The 22828-nt window shown below is 38.6% G+C and overlaps 1 protein-coding gene across 2 annotated transcripts; it reads right to left on the bottom strand.

The window, feature by feature from the left end:
* Positions 1-313: 313 nt before the first annotated feature.
* Positions 314-22521, bottom strand: LOC134818358 (uncharacterized). Of its 2 annotated transcripts, none has more exons than XM_063827870.1 (10): positions 22410-22521; positions 21283-21753; positions 14593-14763; positions 13546-14013; positions 11781-11951; positions 10849-11019; positions 10376-10546; positions 9897-10070; positions 1072-1162; positions 314-983 (listed from the first exon to the last, which is right to left on the bottom strand). In XM_063827870.1, exons 1-9 carry the CDS (start codon positions 22492-22494, stop codon positions 1077-1079), a joined length of 1968 nt encoding a protein of 655 aa, XP_063683940.1. In that variant the 5' UTR covers positions 22495-22521; the 3' UTR covers positions 314-983; positions 1072-1076. The 2 variants fall into 2 exon arrangements, with proteins under 2 accessions (XP_063683940.1, XP_063683939.1); XM_063827869.1 differs by having other exon boundaries at positions 368-974.
* Positions 22522-22828: the final 307 nt, after the last annotated feature.

The following is a 22828-nucleotide window of genomic DNA, read 5'->3' as shown; positions in this document are numbered from 1 at the left end:
CATCCCTTTACTGTCTAGGTTGAGTTCCTTGAGCAACCAGACACTCTATGATAGCTCATTTACTGTAAGCTAAGAGGAGCAAAACTATGGAACAATGTGCCTGACATTATTAAAGCTGAAGCTACGTTTGAGTCGTTTAAAGTTAGTTTGTTGCTTTGATACCGGACAACCCTCCGATTTCCGGTTAATGTTATAGCTGTAGCTGGTCTAATTCCCTAGTAGACTACTCGCCATCGAGGTGGCCAGAAATCTGATGACCCTTCCTGCTACGAGGATAAACTCCACCAAAGTAACCAAAGTAACCAAAGTAAATAAGTACATCGACAATTTGACCATTGCAACATTTAAACACTAACAGAGATATCTAAAGAAAAGTCAAAGTGTAACTTATTAGCTATCGTCCATAGCTAATAGTAATATAAATAAGAAGTGACCACTGCTGAGAGCCTTAAGTACCACAAGATCAAGCTCGCGAACATTGACACCTTCTAATTGGACACTCTGTAGTCTGTACGGTCCCTAACTAGTATGCAAAATGGCAATTTAAAAGTCTGGAAATTTTTGTGCGGTTCGTCCTGATATAAATTAGATAATATTATGTATTATATAACTTTATTCAAATCAAAAATAGAACATAAGTGAACATCTTAAAGTCTTTAAGTTAAAGATCTGATAAGTAGCCAGGAAAAAAATACTGAAACACAAGTAATACAAATTTCTTCCATCCCGCTCTATCAGTATCAGAGGCTATAAGTCTTAAACTGTACAAATCGAGTTCGACTGTATTTACAAATGGAATGTTCCTACTTCCTATACTACCTAAATCAGATTTAATAGTCCTAAGTAAGTTCGACTGGTGTCTGCCTACGCTACCCTTTTAGTACTCTGACTCTCTACTTCAAAGTGTAATGCAAGCTCTGCAGGTGAGCTGTTGTTATCGCTGCGAAGGACATGTCCGACCATCCTCCATCATCCTTACAAAGCTGAGTCATTAATATGATTGGAATTTGTTCAAATTTTCTAATAAATTAACAAAACATAATGGTCTAATTAAAAATAAATAAAAGTTACCATAACTAGAAGAGCATCATGTAGCAAACGAATACTGCAGCTAGGTATTGAAAAGCAGATCTAGATCGCAAATTGGCAGTGTTTACTGTCTCTGAAAAGTTGATAAGAAGATTATATCGGATCGATTTGGAAGGGATGCGATTGATTCATAATCATATTAAACATACCAATTACCTTACACAGGACTTTATTTGAACGAACACTAATTGGACGCTGGGGGCCGAAGCGTGTATTTTAATGACTGTTTAAATAAAGTCTGCCCTTTTAAAGTTTGTCCAAGTACAGTCTGTTCAAATTTGTTTCCAAACGTATTCCACTACGAACTTATAGTTATTGTCCAGGATATGGTTACTTTTTAATTTTGCCTATCAACATTTTATTGCTTAACGGATTTTTTGCTTACAGTTACACTTACTGTACTAAAAAATCTATCAAAAATTATTTTGTATTTGCTAAATTGTAAATAAAATTGGAAAATACGCCAAAAATTGATTTTTAATGGTTTTGAATGCCTTCGATCGTTAATTTTAATTATCAATTATATTATATATAGTTGTAAAAAATGTCCGATTAGGTAAATTAAAGCGCTTTCATTAATTCGCTCGCCTCAATCATCAATTAAAAATTATTGCAAAAAGACCCTGGGGGTATGAAAGTAATTTGAGTAGGTTTTAAGTGTATTTTTGGACACTGATTCCAAATCATCCCCCATGACGTTATAGCCGTAGGGTAAAAATTTGTAGGTGTATAACCTACCAGTACCAGTACCAGGGCGCGCGCCGAAACAAATATTTTACGAGTATCACCCGTTAAATGCTTTCCTGTACTACTGGAGAGTTATGGAAAAAACTGTTTTGAGGTCACGTGACAGGTTGAGGTTAGTTTAAGTTAAACATGTATTCGATTGATTCAGTTTAGAGTTAGGGATATGGGAACGTTAGGGTTGTGGTTAGGCTAGCTTATCATGGATAGCTAATTCGCGGTTATGGTTTGGGTTAGGGTTGTACTTGTATAACGTCGTGACCCCCATCGTCGTTTCAATTAGTGTCCCCAGCCCCAGTATCGCGGCGGGCCTACAAAGTATACTTATAGCAAGGTTAGGCATTAGGATTTGGATTAGGGTTTATGGAAAACCGTTAATTTTGAATTTGTTCGGCTGCAAAATCATAAACAATAAAAAACCAAAGTCGCGTAATAACTTAAATTTAATTAAGGCGAGCCAAATCAAAAGCACATCAGGCTTAATATATTAATTATAATATAATATAATTATATAGCGCAGGCTAGTCAGAATCATGCACCGGAAAGCCAGAAAACACAAAACAGATCACTTCTGGAACCTCTACAGAACCGGACTTAAAGACTACAAAAACATCATCAGGACAGCTAAAAGATCTAGCTGGAAAAACTACGTGAACAAAATTTCTAGCATACCCTCAGCAGCTAGACTCCATAAAGTCATGAAATCACTGAACACTAATCCCGGACAACTAGGATCCCTTAAAAAACCGAACGGCAGCTTCACATCATCTCCAAGAGAAACCCTAGATACGCTAGCTGAAGCTCTCCTCCCCATTGACAACCCGATAGCACACACTCCTATTGACCCAGGCCCAGATCATGACAACATCATCAACTCTCTGATGACGCCTAACAGACTGAAGAAAGTCTGCATGGACATGGCTCCGAACAAATCTCCGGGACCAGACAACATTCGACTCAATATGATTAACGCATGCTGGGATTCTATCTCACCTTGTATTCTTCACCTTTATAAACACTCCCTCCGTTTGGGTATCACACCTGACGACTGGAATGAGGCTAATGGTGTGGTCATCGCCAAACCTCTTAAAGACGACTATACAAATGTGCGAGCATTTCGTATCATCAGCCTTACTTCGACTCTACAGAAGATTATGGAGAAACTGATCATCTGGTACATTGAAGCCGACATTGGACTCTCCAACCTCACTACAGACAACCAACATGGTTTCAAGAGAAACTTCTCTACCGACTCCGCCCTTCACAAGATTACCAACAAAATTGAATTTTCCCTCTCAGCTGGAAATCAAGCCCTAGGACTCTTTTTGGACATTGAAGGAGCCTTCGACAACATCTCTTATGACGCCATCTACTGATCTACCATAACCTCAACAACTCGGGAATTCCCACCACCTTATGCAACTGGATTTACTATATGGTTTCCCATAGAGTTATCACTCTCACCCTTAACGGTATCTCTATTTCTAGAACTATCAGCAGAGGCTGCCCTCAAGGAGGAGTACTCTCGCCATTTCTCTGGAACCTTACTCTTAACGACCTCCTCTCTAACCACAACCTAGACACATCATTCATTCAAGCCTTCGCAGACGACCTCTCCATCATAGTAGGAGGAATAGACATTCCCACCATCAGAGCCATTTGTCAAAGATACCTCATTATCATTGATAATTGGTGCACGACCATCGGCGTAAAACTTAGCTCTCTCAAGACCCAAGCTATCATGTTTACCAGGAAACGAATATGGACGCTTGATAAACCCCTATCTCTTAGAGGCATCAACATTCACCTTGTAAATGAGGTCAAATACCTTGGTATTACCCTTGACTCCAAGCTCCTATGGAGACCCCACATTGATGCCACTTGTAATAGAGCTATCAGAAACCTGCACACCATCAGATCTGCCTGTAGCAAAAAATGGGGACTTAAACCTTCCTACACACTCTGGATCTACGAACAAATCATCATCCCAGCTCTTTCTCATGGATCAGTGGTCTGGAGCCATATACTGGACTCCAGAAAATGGGCTACTAACATGCTCAACCACGTACAAAGAACAGCTCTACTCCTGATCACAGGAGCCATCTCCTCCTCTCCGACCTGTTACTTAGAGGTCCTCACCCAAATCCCCCCTCTCGACCTCAGGATTCACTCCATTTCTCTTAAAACCTTCCTCAGGCTTAACATCACTTCGTCCGCCTCATACGGACTTAGAGACGGAAAGCTGACATCTCACTCGATACTCCTCAATGATCAGCTCAAGAAGATTCTCCCACCTCTTTCCCTTTTAGACATAGCACCAGCATCACTCAACCTGTCACAATCCTTCACAACGGATATTCTCGACCGCTCGGTCGCCCTAGTTCAGATCCCTCTCCTACATAAACCAGACACTCTAGTGGGATACACCGACGGCTCGGTGAAGAACAACCTCGCAGGAGCGGGGTTCGTCCTCTTTCTTAACTCATCGTCTATTACAGAACATTTCCACCAACTCGGAAACACCACAACCATCTTCCAAGCAGAGTTACTGGCTTTACTCCACCTCTGTATCCACCTCTCCAAGAACTCTTACGAAGCTACTGAGCTCCACATCTGTATCGACAGCAAAGCAGTTCTTCTTGCCTTATCGGGCACTATCACCCGATCCCACCTCATCCTAGACACTCTAGGAGCCCTCAACGCACTTAGCAGGACGATATCCGTCACCCTCCACTGGGTACCGGCGCATAGTGGAATAATAGGCAATGATCTCGCAGATTCTCTGGCAAACAAAGGATCCGACTCTCCTCCCATTGGACCGCCTCCTTTTGCCCCTTACACTCACTCCTCTCTCTCTAATATTTTAGACAGTTACTTTTCTCGACTTCACTATAAACGTTTATTACTCTTCAGATCCTCCACTGATTTTCACCAATCCAACATTATTAGTTTCTTTGACAGACACCTTGACGTTAAACGACATAATAGAGACAATACCAGAATTCTTACCCATCTATTCACAGGATGCAGTTATCTCAGATATTTCCAAAACAAGATTGGCAACGAACCCAACAGCATATGCAAAAAGTGCGATGAAGACAAGGAAACTACAGCACACTACCTCACAAGCTGTCCAGCATTCTCCATACACAGGAAATACTACCTTGGTAACTATACCATCAGAGAGGACACCTTCCATCAAACCTTCTCTATCAGTAACATAGTGGGGTTCGCTAGAGCTACCAAGTATCTAGATTTCTATGAACCCCCTTAGTCCCTTTCTCTTAGCCTTAGCTGACGTAATTGTCCCTCTACCACAATCACCCTCCCCTCCCCAGATCGTGTTCAGACTTGCAGAAGGTCCTGCTACCCAGCCAGTTCTAAGGGCTCAATAGTCCACTGGACGGCGCTCGTAGCTTGACTTAATGCCTGTCTCTCTCTCTCCCCCCTCACCCCTCTTTTTCATCTTTGCTGATTGTGGAAGGGACAACCACGTTACCTACTCAGTTTCCTCTTATTGCCCATTGACATGATTCAGGGACTTCCCCAGCCCTCTATATCTCTAACATGATACCTCCCAGGACCATAGTATTCCATACCAGACATTTCTTTAACTCCTCGTTACAGCAAGACTAATACAACACGGAGAAGAAAAGAAATAGAGACAAGAATACGACAGCCATGGACTCCTACAAAAGACTAACAGAAGGAACATCCCGGTTTGATCCTTCTGAACTATGCATCTTATATCGGTATAGTATTGGTATCTATTTATTACCTATTGTTATTTTTTATCTTTGCTAGTTAATCAGGTTTTTGGGTACCGGGCCATCCTGGTTACCCTGCTATGGGCCGTTCCCCTGGCTTATGCAGGTCTAGTTTACCCATATATATATAATATAATTATATGATCCGATGAAGATTGAAGCATAATTTGTATTTCTGGTGACGAGCGTGCTAAATAAAAATTTTACTCTAAGTGAAAGTCTACAGTCGATCTTCAACATTTTTCTGAAAGAGCCCCTGACACTTGAAGTTGACAGTTGAAATCTACCTGTTTAGATGTATTTTCGAACGCTGATTCCAAATCATAGGGTTAAAATGGTCCCCTAGCGATATATCGGCAAAAACTGTCTCGATCACGTGATATTATTATTACCATACAATGAAATTGGTATAATTTCTGGTTAGGGTAAGGGTTTCAGCATATGCTTCAGTTTGAGTTTGGGATGAGGTTAGGGTTTGGATCAAATTAGATGGTTAGGGTTTCGAATAGTCATTCAGACTCAGAGCCACCTAGCGCTAGAGGACGTGTTTTAAAAGTTACGTGGAGAACGTTCAGGGCTTAGAATATCTCCCCTTTTTCGAAGGAACAATCATTGAAAATGAAGAACACTGCCTCACTGAATGTCCAATGTACCACTCAGCGAGACTTTCTCTGTCCGACAACCTTAAGAGCCTTTTGCTGCTCAAGGAATACGGAGCTATCATGAATTCTGCCCATGTGCAAGAACTGGGCAAATTCCTTTGCAACTGTCACCGCATCAGGAACCCGAAAAAGACGCCAATACTGCCTGTCACCCCATCAGGACTACCAACTCAACAGGCATAATACAGACCATCCATCATTATGCAGATTTCACGATCTGTTGTACGAGCATGGAACACTAGTGTTTACTGTTTCCACTACGTTGTGACTGTGAGTGGGAGGACTGTTCGAGTATGAATGTGTCTTTTGTGGACTCGAATACTGATATCGCAGTTTAGTGATCATTGAAGTTGCCTTTTACTACTTCCTCTTATGTTAAATTATTATTCCAGCAATTATTTCTATTTCGGTTGTTTGTACGGGAGTTAAATTTTAAGTGCTTTTGTTTTAAATTTTCATGACTCTTGAAATTCGAATTTTACTTACTCTAGTTATGTTATTCATTCATGTATAGTGAGACGATGGTGTTAGTACCATCTCCGACAACTTAATTCCGTTTAATTCCGTTTAATTCCGTTTAATTCCGTGATAGTCGAGTTTAGACTTAGAGTGATTAATCATCATTCTTTTGGTGAGGCACATTGATATAGGGACGAATAGAAAAGTTAAAGGGGCCAAATTCTGGATTTTACCGGGCAAATTTTGGAATTTGGCCACAAATTGTTTTTTTACAATAAGGTGGAAATGCGATTTAGAGTCAATTCCGAAAATTTCATGCGAAAATTTTTAAAACTGATAAATCCAAATTAATGAAATCAATTCCGAAAACATCACAAACGAAGATACGGGCAATTTTGTTCATCTTTTGGGGTATTTTCGCCTTAGTAATAGTTTATAGTGTAGTCAGTGTAGCTTACGTTGCAATTATCGAGCTCCCTTATCTTTTGTAAATTGCGATAAGTTCAGTTTGCTGCTACCGAGTAGTTAGCCTTTGCGTGTGTACTTGTACATTCCTATACAAGTACATTATGGAGGATGATCGTAAGGTGACCCAATCTCTGGACCAAATTCAAGGATTCGAGTATGATGAACAGACAAAATTGAAGGACAGTGTTACTAAGCAGGGACAAAAGGATTTCGCGATTATTTTGGCCAAAAATCGCGATACCGCGAAATTTAACAGGCTATACATTAAACTACACATAAAATTTGTCGTAAATAATGGGAAAAATCGCGATTCCGTACATGCCGCGATTTCCTTTTGTCCCTGTAATACTAAGTGGTTCATTACGCTGGGAAAAGAACTGAAAATCGACGACAGAGATATTTGTGGAGATATGGACAGAGAAATATTTATGGCTCCAACTGTCTATAAAAAGCATCTGGCACTTCGGCTTGTGGAAGCAATAGACCTCGTTCAACGGCATGAATGCCAGATGGGTAAAATGGAGGAGATCATATATTTCTTGAAGACGGAAGCGTTAGAAGACAAGGATAAGTTGATCAGGCTGCAGGGCCAGCTGCTTGTGCAGAAGGACAAAGAACTAGAGTTGTTTAAGACGTCGGTTAAGAAGACAGTGCAAACAACGGTGGAGTCAGGGATAAAGAGCTACAGTGCAACTGTACAACAGAACAGTGCAAGTGGTACGGTCTGCAACAGTAACATCCTGAAGAAGGTGATGAAGAGTGTGGCTGCAGAGGAGGACAGGAGCAAGAACCTGATCGTGTTTGGGTTGAAAGAAGAAGAGGGAGAACAGCTTCCAGCGCTAGTAACCGCAGTTCTGGAGGAGATTGGGGAGAAACCTCACTTCGAAGCGACTAGAGTCGGCAGGAAGAGGCCAGGTAGTACGACTATCCGACCAGTAAAGATCACTGTCCCAAGCTCTACAGCGGTTCAACAGATTCTGACGAAAACAGGAAGACTGAGGCTAGTTGAGACCCACAAAAATGTATGGATCTGTCCAGATAGATCTAGCGAAGAACGAGCAACGAGGAAACATCTGGTTACGGACCTGAAGAAGAAGAGGGTTGAGCAGACTCATCTCGACCACTATATCCGGTACGGGAAAGTCTGTAGCCGTGATAAGAAACCACCGTGAAGCAATTCATGTCTCTCGGACACTGATCAGTATTTGAATGAGTATTGTGTATCTTAATAGTTCTCGGACGTTATCTGTATTTGAGAGACAATTTTATAATTTATATACGAGCTATTTCTTGATTGTTTCACACTTCATATTTCATAATTTGTTTCACACTTCATATTTCATAATTTTATTACTAGGTGGAGGTGACGTTATTGAGACTTTGGGCGGCCATAAACCTCGTGTTTTAAAAGTTGTCCTCTCCTCTGAACTTGTTTCACTGACCCACGCTTTATAGCATTTATACATTTCGGCCCATTTTATATGTTTGTTCGATTTGCTGTACATTTGTATATTTGCTATTTTGTAAAAGTTTCAAATCAAATCAAATCAGTATCCACATTTAAAAAGATATAAAGCTATAACTTACAGAGAATATGTAGTTTAACTTTAGGCTTACCTTTCATATAAATATAAAGTAAGTCTCATTCAAAAATATTGATATTTGATTAACAGGTGATACTCGTAAAATATTTGTTTCAAATATTATATATATTATTCAGGACCGTCGACGAGTCCAACTCGGCGCGCGTCCTGATAGGTTATAAACCTACAAATATTTGACCAATTTATGGGACGAAATCTACCAAATTTGATCATGCGTTTGCCCAAATATGGGCATATGGTTTTTGGCTCATAACTCGGTCATTTTTTGTCAAATCTTGATGAAATTTCATATACGATTTCAGGCCGAGAACACTAGCTACAAGTACAAGCAAAGCACCTTAAACCTGGGTTTTGTGGCTCCCACGTACGCGGGCACCGTTTGGCGGTTGGGGTCCGGGACCACTTCAAAAGTTCGGTAACTGGTCCTACTCCTAGTTTGCTATCTCGAAATCAAGTTTCACAAAAAAAATACCCATTGGCCCCCCCCTCCCCCTATATATATATATATTTTTCCGAGCGTGCTAAATCACTCTACAGTCGATCTTCGAGATTGTTCTAAAAGGGCCCCTACAGTTGAAACCAACTTCATTCGATGTATTTTCGGACGCTGATTACGAATCACCCCCCATGACATAGGGTTAAAATGCTCCCCTGACGAGATATTGGCGAAAAACTGTTTCGATCACGTGATATGACCGTATAAGGAAGTTAGTCTAATATCTAGTTAGGGTTAGGGTTTCAGCATATGCTTTTGTTAAGGATTGGGTTATGGTTAGGGATGGGATCAGATTAGAGGGTTAGGGTTTCGAATAGTCGTTCAGGACCAGCTAGAGAAGGGGTTGAAAAAGTCACGTGACGGTCGAGTGTAGAGTGATTAATCATCATCCATATTTTTCGTCCAAAAATATGACTTCTATAAAATTTGAATGAAATAGATAGGAATATCTCATTTATACACGTTACTGTACAAAAATATTTCATCTTGGATAGATTGTTTTCTCGGAAGAAATTATTTTCAGGAACCACCTGAAGATAGGAATCTTTCAGATGAAGATTTTACATCTATAAAAACTCGGAACTGGTAACTTTTATTAAAAAATTACCTGTGCAAGGGTCTTTGTTACATGTTTGAGTTTCGAAATCGTTTCCTTCACATTCTTTACCACCATTACTGGGAGCAGGGTCGTTACATTGTCTGGTTCTGGTTTGGGTGCCTCCGCCACAATCAGCAGAGCAGTACTTAGACCAATCTCCAAAAGCACTCCATCCTCCATCAACTGAAATTAGATAGAATGTAATTCCTATCACAATAATATGGCTACCATCGAGATATGTATTTTAAGTTCCGTAAATTAATTCTTTTGTTCATGAATAATTCGAAAATATCCGCTTCTATAAGATTTGAATGAAAAAGACAGGAATATCCCATATATACACGTTACTGTACAAAACTATTTCATCTTTGATACATTTTTTTCTGGGAAGAAATTATTTTTAGGAAGCACCTGAAGATAAGAATCTTTCAGATGAAGATTTTACATCTATAAAAACTCGGAACTGGTAAGTTTTATAAAAAAATTACCTGTGCAAGGGTCTTCGTTACATGTTTGAGTTTCGGAATCGTCTCCTTCACATTCTTTACCACCATTACTGGGAGCAGGGTCGTTACATTGTCTGGTTCTGGTTTGGGTGCCTCCGTCACAATCAGAAGAGCACTTAGACCAATCTCCAAAAGCACCGTATCCTCCATCAACTGAAATTAGATAGAATGTAATTCCTATCACAATAATATGGCTGCCATCGAGATATGTATTTTAAGTTCCGTTAATTAATTCTTTTGTTCATGAATAATTCTAAATCATCCGTTTCTATAAATGAAAAAGACAGGAATATCCCATATATACACGTTACGTACTGTACAAAACTATTTCATCTTTGATAGATTTTTTTCTCGGAAGAAATTATATTTAGGAAGTACCTGAAGATAGGAATCTTTCAGATGAAGATTTTACATCTATAAAAACTCGGAACTGGTAAGTTTTATAAAAAAATTACTTGGGCAAGGGTCTTCGTTACATGTTTGAGTTTCGGAATCGTCTCCTTCACATTCTTTACCACCATTACTGGGAGCAGGGTCGTTACATTGTCTGGTTCTGGTTTGGGTGCCTCCGTCACAATCAGCAGAGCACTTAGACCAATCTCCAAAAGCACTATATCCTCCATCAACTGAAATTAGATAGAAATCACAAAAATATGGCTGCCATCAAGATATCTATTTTAAGTTCCGTAAATTAGTTCACGAATAATTCGAAAATAGCCGCTTTCATAAAATTTGAATGAATAAGGCAGGAATACCTTCTCGGAATACCTTCTCGGAATACCTTCTCGGACCTTATGAAGGCCCTAACGGTCATCTTAATGTAGGTTCAAATAAATAATCCGTTCATTTAAGGTCCGTCCAAGTTAAACTTAAAGTCCGTTGAATTTTTTTCAAACATTTTTCCACTTTGAATTTTTTGTCCAGAATATGACAACTATGAGAACTTTATTGTGCCGTAAGTAAAAGTGGTAACACGACATCTGTCCGACAGCGACATCTGTCCGACAGCACTATTTTCTTGTGTTTGAAGTGATATCTCAAATTTGGCACATAGAAATTCATCCAAACTTGCACAAATTATTTGTCTTAAAGCTATCTTACTATCTAGAAAGTTTCAAGAAAATCGTATTGTTGGATCTCCAGATATATGCCTTGGAACCACTGCAAACCACCGAATTGGAGATATTTTGTGTGTTTAAGGTGATATCTCAAATTTGGCACATAGAAAATCGCTCAAACTTACACAGGTTATCCATCATATAACCACCATACTTTATGGAAAGTTTCAAGAAATTATATTTAGGAAGTACCTGAAGATAGGAATCTTTCAGATGAAGATTTTACATCTATAACAACTCGGAACTGGTAAGTTTTATGAGAAAATTACCTGGGCAAGGGTCTTCGTTACATGTTTGAGTTTCTGAATCGTCTCCTTCACACTCTTTACCACCATTACTGGGAGCAGGGTCGTTACATTGTCTGGTTCTGGTTTGGGTGCCTCCGTCACAATCAGCAGAGCACTTAGACCAATCTCCAAAAGCACTATATCCTCCATCAACTGAAATTAGATAGAAATCTCAAAATATGGCTGCCATCAAGATGTTTATTTTAGGTTCCGTAGATTAATTCTTATGTTCACGAATAATTCGAAAATATCCACTTTTATAAAATTTGAATGAAAAAGACAGGAATACCTTATCGGACCTTATTTTATGACTCCTTTTATCTACTATGAGTAATAGTAAAACTTGACTAGTATATGATGTTTTCAAGGGTCACTTGGCGGAAAAAGTCAACGAAATTATTATTTAATGGCACTCAACAACATAGTTCATGAGCTTGTCCCCGCCAACATGACAAACTTGTTCCAGCCTCTAGGTATTACGGTAAATCGTGTTGCCAAGGACATTGTCCGACATTGTCCGACGTTGTTATAGTTTATATAACTCACTCTCAGGGGAGGTAATGAAACAGTGCTAGGAAAGCTCCACGTGATGTTAAGGTTAACGTAAAGTTGTCTAATATAAGATAAAAACCGCTTCGCGCCGAATGGGTTGTAAAAGTTAACACTGAAATGCAGGACCGGGGTAGTTTGATAAAAAAAGGTTTTCATAAAGCTAGAAATCACTGATGCTTTAAGCATGGACTATTCTGTATTCTATGCACGAAAACCCATTTGATGAAGATAATAGGTGACACTGGTCATTATATTCACAATACTATTTACCCCCTATCACAATGCTGGCAAGCATGACCGTCGCCCTTATATTCACAATACTATTTACCCCCTATACTATTATACCCCTTTATTGTTTTTCAGGCATTAAGACTCATCGAAAGTAGTTTAGCAGGTATATTTAAGCTCAAAACATACTCATAACTAATTCAATGTTAAAGATGACGGCAGCATGTTTTACGAAATTCGGTAAAAAACCCAAAATCACCATATTCAGGTGCCTTAAAAATCAAGTTAAAATTGAGTTAGAGATCAAGAGTATCAGAAAACAATAAGATTTACTACAATTCGTAAGCTGTGAGTGAATGGAAAATTCGAGCGACCGATTGCATTCTCGATATCAATTTGCATTTGCAGACGGTTATTCAAATTAATATCATTTCCTTGTGTTTGGAAAAGAGAGACACTGGCAGCAGTCCACTCTACCCATGATTATGGGTTTTGGTCAAATATATAATATATAATCCGATGAAGATTGAAGCATAATTATTTTAAAAGAGCCCCTGACAAGATTGAAATCTACCTGTTTCGATTTATTTTCGAATGCTGATTGCGAATCATAGGGCTAAAATGGTCCCCTAGCAATATATCGGCAAAAACTGTCTCGATCACGTGATAATACCGTACAATGAAGTCGGCATAATTTCTGGTTAGGGTAAGGGTTTCAGCATATGCTTCAGTTAGGGAATAGGGATGAGGTTAGGGTTGGGATAAGATTATATGGTTAGGGTTTCGAATAGTTATAGTCATTCAGAGCCACCTAGAGGACGTGTTAAAAAGTTACGTGACAGTCGAGTGCAGTAGACTTTCACTTAGAGTGATTAATCACCATTCTTTTGGTGACGCATATTGATATAGGGACAAATAGAAAAGTTAACATATACTGGCTAAATATCAGTATTTGACTATTTCTTACCTTCGGATTTTTTTGAGGTTCTATACTTTGTTACTCCTTCGTCAAAGGAAAAGTTTATCATCTCTTTGTTTTTTTCCCACGTATCTCTCCAAAAAGACGACCATCCCGTGCACACTGCGTCGGAAGGTTCGAAAGTGATCAGCATCTCATCGTTGCAACTGATCTTCAAACCATTTGTTCCGTGCGTTTCTACTTTGAAGATCCGAATGCCATCATCATCTTTAGCGGGCAAATCAACAGGAAGGTCTAAATTTGCGTCCTGTAATTCCGTACACTTAAGGAAACCATACTTTGGTGGATTTAAGAACAGTAATTTGAAACCACCTGAACCTTCGCCGGCATTGTTTTTATAGTTGATTATCAAATTTTTGCCACTTCCAATCGCCAGATCAGTTTTCATATAAACATCCGCTTGGTTGGGAAGTTCAATATCTCCCCTTATCGGTTTGTCGTTCCAGTGATATAAATCTGTGGTGTTTAAAATTAAAAGACATACGACCAGTGGCGTAACGAAAGGCCGTCTTAAGGGGGGGGGGGGGGGGGGGGGGGGGGGGGGGGGCGCCAAATCGTCGTTTGAATGTGGGACAATTTCGAAAACTTAACTAAAGTACTAGCAAAACTGCGCGTTTTGCTCTAGATACACACTTTTTAGAGATTTTACCGGCGTATTCTTTAAAATCACCTAATTTGTTCAATTTTAGGGAGGGCACCAAAAGGGGAGGGGGCGCCAACAGGGGGGCGCTTTTTTCGGCAGGGGGCGCCAACAGGCAACGTTACGCCACTGCATACGACGATTAAAAATGGTGCTACTCAGTTCTCAGCCGAGTAGAAAATATTACAAAATCTGGCTAATATTACTTGTAATACTGTTATCGTCCCCATCGTCCTGGTCGTCCAAAAATACGGCTTCTATAAAATTTGAATGAAATCTTTCATCTTTGATAGATTTTTTCTCGGAGGAAATTATTTTCAGAAAGCACTCATTTTTCAGATGAAGATTTTACATCTATAAAAACTCGGAACTGGTAAGTTTCATAAGAAAATTACCTGAACAAGGGTCTTCGTTACATGTTTGAGTTTCGGAATCGTCTCCTTCACATTCTTTACCACCATTACTGGGAGCAGGGTCGTTACATTGTCTGGTTCTGGTTTGGGTGCCTCCGTCACAATCAGCAGAGCACTTAGACCAATCTCCAAAAGCACTATATCCTCCATCAACTGAAATTAGATAGAAATCACAAAAATATGGCTGCCATCAAGATATTTTTTTTAAGTTCCGTAAATTAATTCTTATGTTCACGAATAATTCGAAAATATCCACTTTTATAAAATTTGAATGAAAAAGACAGGAATACCTTATCAGACCTTATTTGAACGGACATTAAATGAATGCTGGAGGCCCTAACGTTCATCTTAATGTCCGTTCAAATAAAGTCCGTTCATTTAAGGTCCGTCCAAGTTTAAGTCCGTTGAATTTTTTTCAAGGATTTTTCCACTTCGAACTTTTTGTCCAGAATAATATGACAACTATGAGAACTTTATTGTGCCGTAAGTTAACGACGGAAAGGTTCTCCTTGGTCTGCCGGAGGCACAGAAAACTGTACATTGTACTATATGATGTTTTCAAGGGTCACTATTTAATGGCACTCAACAACATAGTTCATGAGTTAGTCCCCGCCAACATGACAAACTTGTTCCAGCCTCTAGGTATTACGGTAAATCGTGTTGCCAAGGACATTGTCCGACATTGTCCGACGTTGTTATAGTTTATATAACTCACTCTCAGGGGAGGTAATGAAACAGTGCTAGGAAAGCTCCACGTGATGTTAAGGTTAACCTAAAGTTGTCTAAGATAAAAACCACTTCACGCCGAATGGGTTGTAAAAGTTAACACTGAAATGCAGGACCGGGGTAGTTTGATTTTAAAAAAGGTTTCAATAAAGCTACAAATCACTGATAGACTTTTTCATGCACGAAAACCCATTTGATGTAGATGATATGTGATATAAAACACTGATCATGTATACATATTTTATTATTTTTACTGTTTAACGACTGTTTTTCTTACTTACTGTATAAAAAATGGATTTGAAAAACATTTGCTGAAATAAACGTTTAAAAAATGAAAAAATGAGGATTTTTGATGGTTTTGAATGCTTCCCAGCGTTCATATTAATGTCCGTTCATAATTATGTCCGTTCATTTAACTATTTAATGTCCGTCCAAATAAGGTCCGATAAGGTACCTCCCCGGTGCAAAATAACCATTAATGTCATTAAAGACATACATATTTCCAGACTTTAATCTTTTAATGTTACAAATGAGAGATCACACGATGTCATTGTAACTTTGTAACCCCACTGAATATGGATGTCGACACAATGAACAGTAAGTTTATATATTTATAATTTAGACCAGAAGTCTTGCCCGTCAGTTACTTCAGTGTAGACATATACTGTTATTATAGATGAAAATAATGAAGTCTTCAATATAACTACCGAGTTCGATGACCCCCAGTGCTTCAGTGGTATGCCAGAACATGACTTGAAGTCTGGTAATTTATAATGTACTAGAAAGCCCGTGGTCACACGGAGGAAGCTAATAGTATTCTTTGGTAGCCAGTTTTTATAGCATCAACAAATATCCGTCACAACCGAAGATACAGCCAATTGAAATATACCTCGCACTGAACACCACCTAATTACACCAACAAAAAAACGATCAAAATACCGCTCGCAAATCAGGGCACGTTCGCTTTTGAACACCGTTACTATGGCTACTATGCAACTTCTTATTTTCATCTAACTTGCACGTGGGCGGTCGTACAGCATACAGAAATAATTCTTTGAATTATAATAATGTATTAGAAACTTAGAAAGCCCGTGGTAACAGGGATGGAGCTAGTAGCTTTCTATTTATTTGGCAGTCAGTTTTAATCGCATCAAAAAGTATTCATCCCCACCGAAGATATCGCCGATTTAAATGTAGCTCGCGCTGAACACAACGTAATTACCACAAACCCGATAAAAATGTCGGTCGCAAATCTTTGCACGTGCACGTGCGTTTAACAACCATCGTTACCGTGGTTACTATGTTGGGTTGCTAGCTTTGGCCTTTTACTATTGATAGATTACCCTGAAACCTTCTAGAGAATAATCTAGAACTTGATATAATGGGCACAATACCATAACACATTGCACCACATGGTCAGTAGTAACCATAGCAGTGAGCAGCTAATGCTAAAAGCTTTAGGGGGGATAGTCTTAAACTGCCCTAACTTACCAGATCTTACCAGATCTTACCAGATCTTACCAGATCTTACCACTTCTTACCAGAGTTAACCGCAACTTGCCCCAACTACCTCTAACTAGCCGTAACTAGCCGTAACTAGCCAATAAAGTAATAACACAGTCCCTCACGGGAGTTGCACCAGTGCATATAAATATGCGTGCTGCTTTTAGCAACTTAGAGTTCTACTGGAGTCTAAGTTAGCTGTGACTAGGAGCTCTCGTATCAACCTACTGCGTGACCGACAGACCGGTTTTGTGTCCTTGAACCAGCTCCCTTCTCTAGTGATGAATTCATGTTAAAGACGCTTATTGAGGAATTCTTGATGTATTCATAATACTAACCTTTTACGATTATTTATAAAAGAGTGTTTATTAAGTGTTTCAACAAACTACATGAAGTTATGGAACATACTCTCATACTAAGTAATTAAGACTTAACAACTATGTAACTTCTTATTTTCACCTAATTTGCAGGTGGGCGGTCGTACAGAAATAATTCTCTGAAATATAAGTGAGACTATACAACCCCTGGTCACAGGGAGGAAGCTAATTTTGATAGTATTTTTTGTTAGTAAGTTTAAATAGCGTCAAAAAATATCCTACACAACCGAAGATACTGCCAATTAAAATGTTCATCGTACTGAACACAGCGTAATATCAACAAAACCGATCAAAATGACGTTAAAACAATCATTGCACGTGCACGTACGTGTAACAATCCTCGTTACCACGGTAACTACGCAACTTTCTATTTCTCGTCTGATTTTCACGTGGGCGGTCGTACATACATAAAAGAAATAATTCCTTGAATAAAGAAATAATTCCTTGAATTATAATAGAGACTAGAAACTTAGAAAACCCGTGGTTACAGGAAGGAATCTAATAATATTCTTTGGCAGTCAGTTCTATTCGCGTCAAAAAGAGAAAAAGTATTCATCTCCACCGAAGATACAGCTGATTAAAATGTTGCTCGCACTAAACAGTAAACACAACTGCATATCAACAAAAACGATCAAAATGCCATTCTAACAATCTTTGCACGTGCACGTGTGTGTATAACCCTCGTTACCATGGTTACTACGCGACTTGTATTTGTTTACCTTATTTGCACGTGGGCTGTCGTATATACATACAGAAATAATTCTTTGAATTATAATATAGACTAGAAAGCCCGTTGTAACAGGGACAAAGCTAGTAGTCTTCTTTGAAAGAAAGTTTTAATCGCATCAAAAATATCCATCCCAACTGAAGATACAGCCGATTTAAATATAAAACACTTTAAACACAACGTAATTACCACAAAACCGATCAAAATGACGTTAAAACAATATTTGCATGTGCATGTTTACTGGGCCGCGCTCAGCCTGTCATTCCGCCGAATCTCTATTCTATATATATGTTTATGAACATAATAGCCTGAGGTCCCCAGGTAAGTGCATGTGTGCATTAAAACACCGTTGCTATGGAACCTTTTGGTTGTTACCTAAATTCCTATTTCTCATCTAATTTGCACGTGGGCGGTCGTATGTCGTACAACAAAAATAATTCTCTGAATTATAGTAGAGACTAGAAAACCCATGGTCACAGGGAGGAAGCTAATAGTATCCTTTGATAGTAAGTTTTTATCGTATTAGAAAATGTCCATCACAACCGAAGATACAGCTGGCTGATCTCCTTTTCTTTTGCGGTGCGGCCACGGTCCTTTCGGTACAGATTTCCCTGCAGCATAGTCGGGACGCAACCCAAGGCTCGCACTGAACACAACGTAATTACCACAAATCCGATCAAAATGACGTTAAAAATATCATTGCACGTACATGCGCTTGTAACAAACCTCGTTACCATGGTTACTGTGCAACCTTTTTTCTTTTTGCCTAATTTGCACGTGGGCGGTCGTACAGTGTACAAACAAACATTGTACAAAAAGAATTCTCTGAATTATAATATAGACTGGAAAACCCGTGGTCACAGGGAGGAAGCTGATAGCATTTTAGTTTCTAAATACAAACTGAAACTCTGAAAAGGAAACTGATGTGAAATATGAAACATCAAGTATTTTAAAAAATCTATCTATGGAAAGCCCCTCGGACAAAATAAAAATTAATTATGCAATAAAGGAATCTTGAAAGGGTTTGTACTATTCATTCCTGAGGGGCGAAGGGCCTTAAAGAGTTAAAGTCACTTTAAGCTTTTAAAGTTTTAAGGCATGCATATATCGGTGCTCCTTTACATCTAAACTACTAGAACTTTAATTTTATAGGATACAAACTGAACCACTATTGTTAAAATTTTCTTTCTGAGACAGTCCATGCTCTATATGGAGGTGGAGTCATGCTTATTCCCCAGAGCTATGTCTTTCACCTTAACCAACCAGCTTTTGAGGTTGCTTCCTGTTTTCTTGACAAACTGGAAGAACTTATTGCCATTATTCTTTTCTTCAAGGGCAAAACTTCTGTTCTTCTTTAGGTTCTCCTCATACTTTGTCACTGTGGTGACAATGTTAGAGTCACTTCCATAGGTTGAGACAACCCTTATTGAGTTATTGGCAGGATCTCTGGCTTCAGTGTGTTATCCTTGATGGGAGATCTTCGTTCAAGGTTTCTTTCTGAGTTGAGAAATTTCTTGCTGATGTTGTTCACCATTTTTAAGGGATAGGCAGCTGCCTTGAATGCTTGGCTTAATTCACTCAATCTGGTTTCCAGTCGTTCTTGTGAGTTGATTATTCTCGTGAGCCTGATGCACTGGCTGTAAACTATTCCACTATAAATGTGGTTTGGATGTGCACTGCTAAAATGTAGATAGCTTCTTGAATCTGTTTCCTTGACCTTATATTAATACTATTCACAGTTGCAATTTGCATCATACGTAATACATAAGTGTCCCTGACATCTCTCACGATCAAATTTCATTTTTATCTCGAAAATCCTTAAGACCTTACAATTTTACGACGATTTAAGAAAGACAATGTAAAAGTTATCAAGATGTATAGTTAAATGAACGTGATTTTAGCGGGAAGGGTAAAAGAAAGAGTAAGAGAAAGTGATTTTATTTATTATGTATTTTCAGAAGTAAAAGCTGTTGGATCCAGTGCAAAGTTTTAGGGTGATTGCTCAAAAACTGTAGAACTAGAAGATGAATCCTTAGACTCGATATTCAGTGTACACGCGATTGAAAATCACTCCCGCAATTATACTGAATACAATTACTAATACTCATCACTCATAAGCGCTGACCTTTGACCAGCTATAAATTCGTTGATTGACGATATCTGCATTGATGTCAACCCTTCCAGATCGTTGCTCTGCAACCATCTTCGATGCGAAACAATAATGCTAGTTTGCGCGTCGAAGCGGCGAAGTCCTCCAGTAAACACCCCCTGGCCCCTTCCCCCTCAAATGTCCTCGAATAAAGCTTTGTACTAAAAACTGTTGACCACGCCCCCCCCCCCCCTAATTACCTGTAATAACATTATCATCCCCATGTTACTCAGCTCCGTAGTACAGTGATTAATCATCACTCTTTTGGTGAGGCATATTGATATAGGAACGAATAGAAAAGTTAATATATACTGGCTAAATATCATAGATGATACGTACGAACTCTACGAACTCCTCAGTGATAACGAACTCTACGAACTCATCAACCCAAAATTACGAACTCTTGAGGAGTTCGTTTTGTACAACTTACGTAAAATGAAATTAAACAGAAATTGTATTTACAATTCAGCCAATTCAACACATAACATACGATTGTAAAACAACTAAATATATTGGTACTCGAAACTTCTACCACGCGTCGCGTGTACACTGTACATTTCACAGTACAAGGACTGGTCGATCGACTGGAACATTCTGGCGCCAATAGTTTGCGCGCGCACGTTCCCTGGAAACACTTGGTGGTGGGACCCCTGAACTGCAAGAACTGGCCATTAAGGTCTTTAAACAACATACGTCAGCTTCCTTGTGTGAACATAATTGGAGCTCATTTGAGTATATATTCAATAAAAAGAGGAATAGATTGTCGACTGATAGAGTTGAAAAGCTGGTTTACGTTCATGGAAATCTACGTTATTGTAAGTCAAAACAGGAAGTACGCTGTTCCCATAAACATGCTTCAACAAGTCTGTTGAAGTATATTTCCGATGTTATGTCTGCTGAAAGTTAGTAAAATTTAACATTCTGTATTGCTCGTTATTTATTTATTTATACAAAAATATTATAGTTTTATTCTTTATTTTTACCCCAATAAATATCTGAGATCATGCGAGAAATCCTGAGCTGATTACTTTTTTTAAAAAACATTTTCCATGTTTTTTTTTGAAAAATTGACTAACGAACTCCAACGAACTCTAACGAACTCCAAATTTTGAACGAACTCCACGAACTCTACGCCAAAAATCAACGAACTCCGCATCTATGCTAAATATCAATATTTGACTATTTCTTACCTGCGGATTCCGAACTTGAGATTTTGTACTTTCTTACTCCTTTGTCAAAGGAAAAGCTTATCACCTCTTTGTTTTTTTCCCACGTATCTCTCCAAAAAGACGACCATCCCGTGCACACTGCGTCGGAAGGTTCGAAAGTGATCAGCATCTCATCGTTGCAACTGATCTTCAAACCATATTTTCCATGCATTTCTACTTTGAAGATCCTAAAGCCATCATCATCTTTAGCGGGCAAATCAACAGGAAGGTCTTGACTTGGCTTATTAAAGTCCGTACACAAAAGGAAACCATACTTTGGTGGATCTGAGAATTTTAATACGAAAGATCCCATGTTTTGAAAGTCACCATTGTTTTCATTATAGTTGATTCTCAAATCTGTGCCGCTTCCAATCGCCAGATCAGTCTTCATATATACATCCGCTTGGTTGGGAATGTTGATATCTCGCAGGAACGGTTTGTCGTGCCATTGATCTGAAATATTGGTGTTTTTAAGACACACGACAAAAACAATTTTACACCTAGCCTAGTCAGTGCGATATTCATAGCGAAGGAATAAAGATATTCACACAACTCGTGTATATTTGTGGTAAACTGATTTATGTATAAGTTTACCACGAAATACAAAATATGATATATATAATTGTGTTTGAATAATTGTGCAATAAGTAGTTTAAAAGTTAAGCTGGCATTGGTGTATTCGGCGTTATTTTAGCAGGTTTTAAGTTGTTTAATCTGTATAGTGTATAGTCCTCTTTATTTTTGTAGTATGATGATTAATCACTATACACTAGAATAACACGTTCTCTAGATCAAAATGGCCCTGGATAGAAAGATTATTCAAGATCCTAACCCTCTACTAGTACTCTGACCCCAACCCTAACTCTAACTCTAACACAATCCGTAACCGACGCAAACGAGAAATTCGACTAACTTCCTTCATGTATGATAATGCCACTTGAGATCAGTGATAGCGCAACAGAGGAAATGGAAAGGTCATTATTGGTACGCTCAATTTTTATACTTTATTTGTCATTGACATTGTATAAAATTGTATGAAATATGATTCTTATTTCGCAACATATTCAATAAAGTGCTAATGTCGTATTATATATAAGTAATATTATAACCTGGTTCGACATTGATGGGCGGATCCGCTGCATCACTGACAACCAGACAGAAAGCTGTAAAAACCAAAAACGAGAGGCTCTGCATCTTTATGTCGTCATGAGCTTACTGAAAAGAAAAGGAATAAATAAGAATTCATATTTTAAATTGACCTTTTATATTGGATCAGACATTAACATTGTAATTTGAAATTTAAGGAAATCTAGCCTAATAGACTAAACTTTCAGAAAATGAAAGAAAAAATGTGAGTTTCTTGCTTCAAACAGCATTTGATGATACCGAAATTTTGCCCCATATTTTAAAATATAGTTCGTTAATTATACTAGCAGGAACCCGTCTAACTCTAAGTCTAACTAAATGTCTAAAATAATTATTACTTATTTAATTCGCGTCAAAAAATTTATTCGAATATCTGTTTAAT

This window comes from Bolinopsis microptera, chromosome 7 (assembly GCF_026151205.1).
Source record: "Bolinopsis microptera isolate Bmic1 chromosome 7, MBARI_Bmic_1.0, whole genome shotgun sequence".
In the NCBI taxonomy this organism is placed as follows: domain Eukaryota; kingdom Metazoa; phylum Ctenophora; class Tentaculata; order Lobata; family Bolinopsidae; genus Bolinopsis; species Bolinopsis microptera.
This window is presented reverse-complemented; position numbering and strand designations above follow the sequence as displayed.

Coding starts and splice junctions, on each gene's coding strand:
- LOC134818358 (XM_063827870.1), bottom strand. CDS start 22,494: ATGCAGAGCCTCTCGTTTTTGGTTTTTACAGCTTTCTGTCTGGTTGTC. Junction 11,020..11,780: donor TAACGAAGACCCTTGCCCAG/GTAATTTTCTCA, acceptor ATCTAATTTCAG/TTGATGGAGGATATAGTGCT. Junction 1,163..9,896: donor TAACAAAGACCCTTGCACAG/GTAATTTTTTAA, acceptor TCAACTTTTCAG/AGACAGTAAACACTGCCAAT.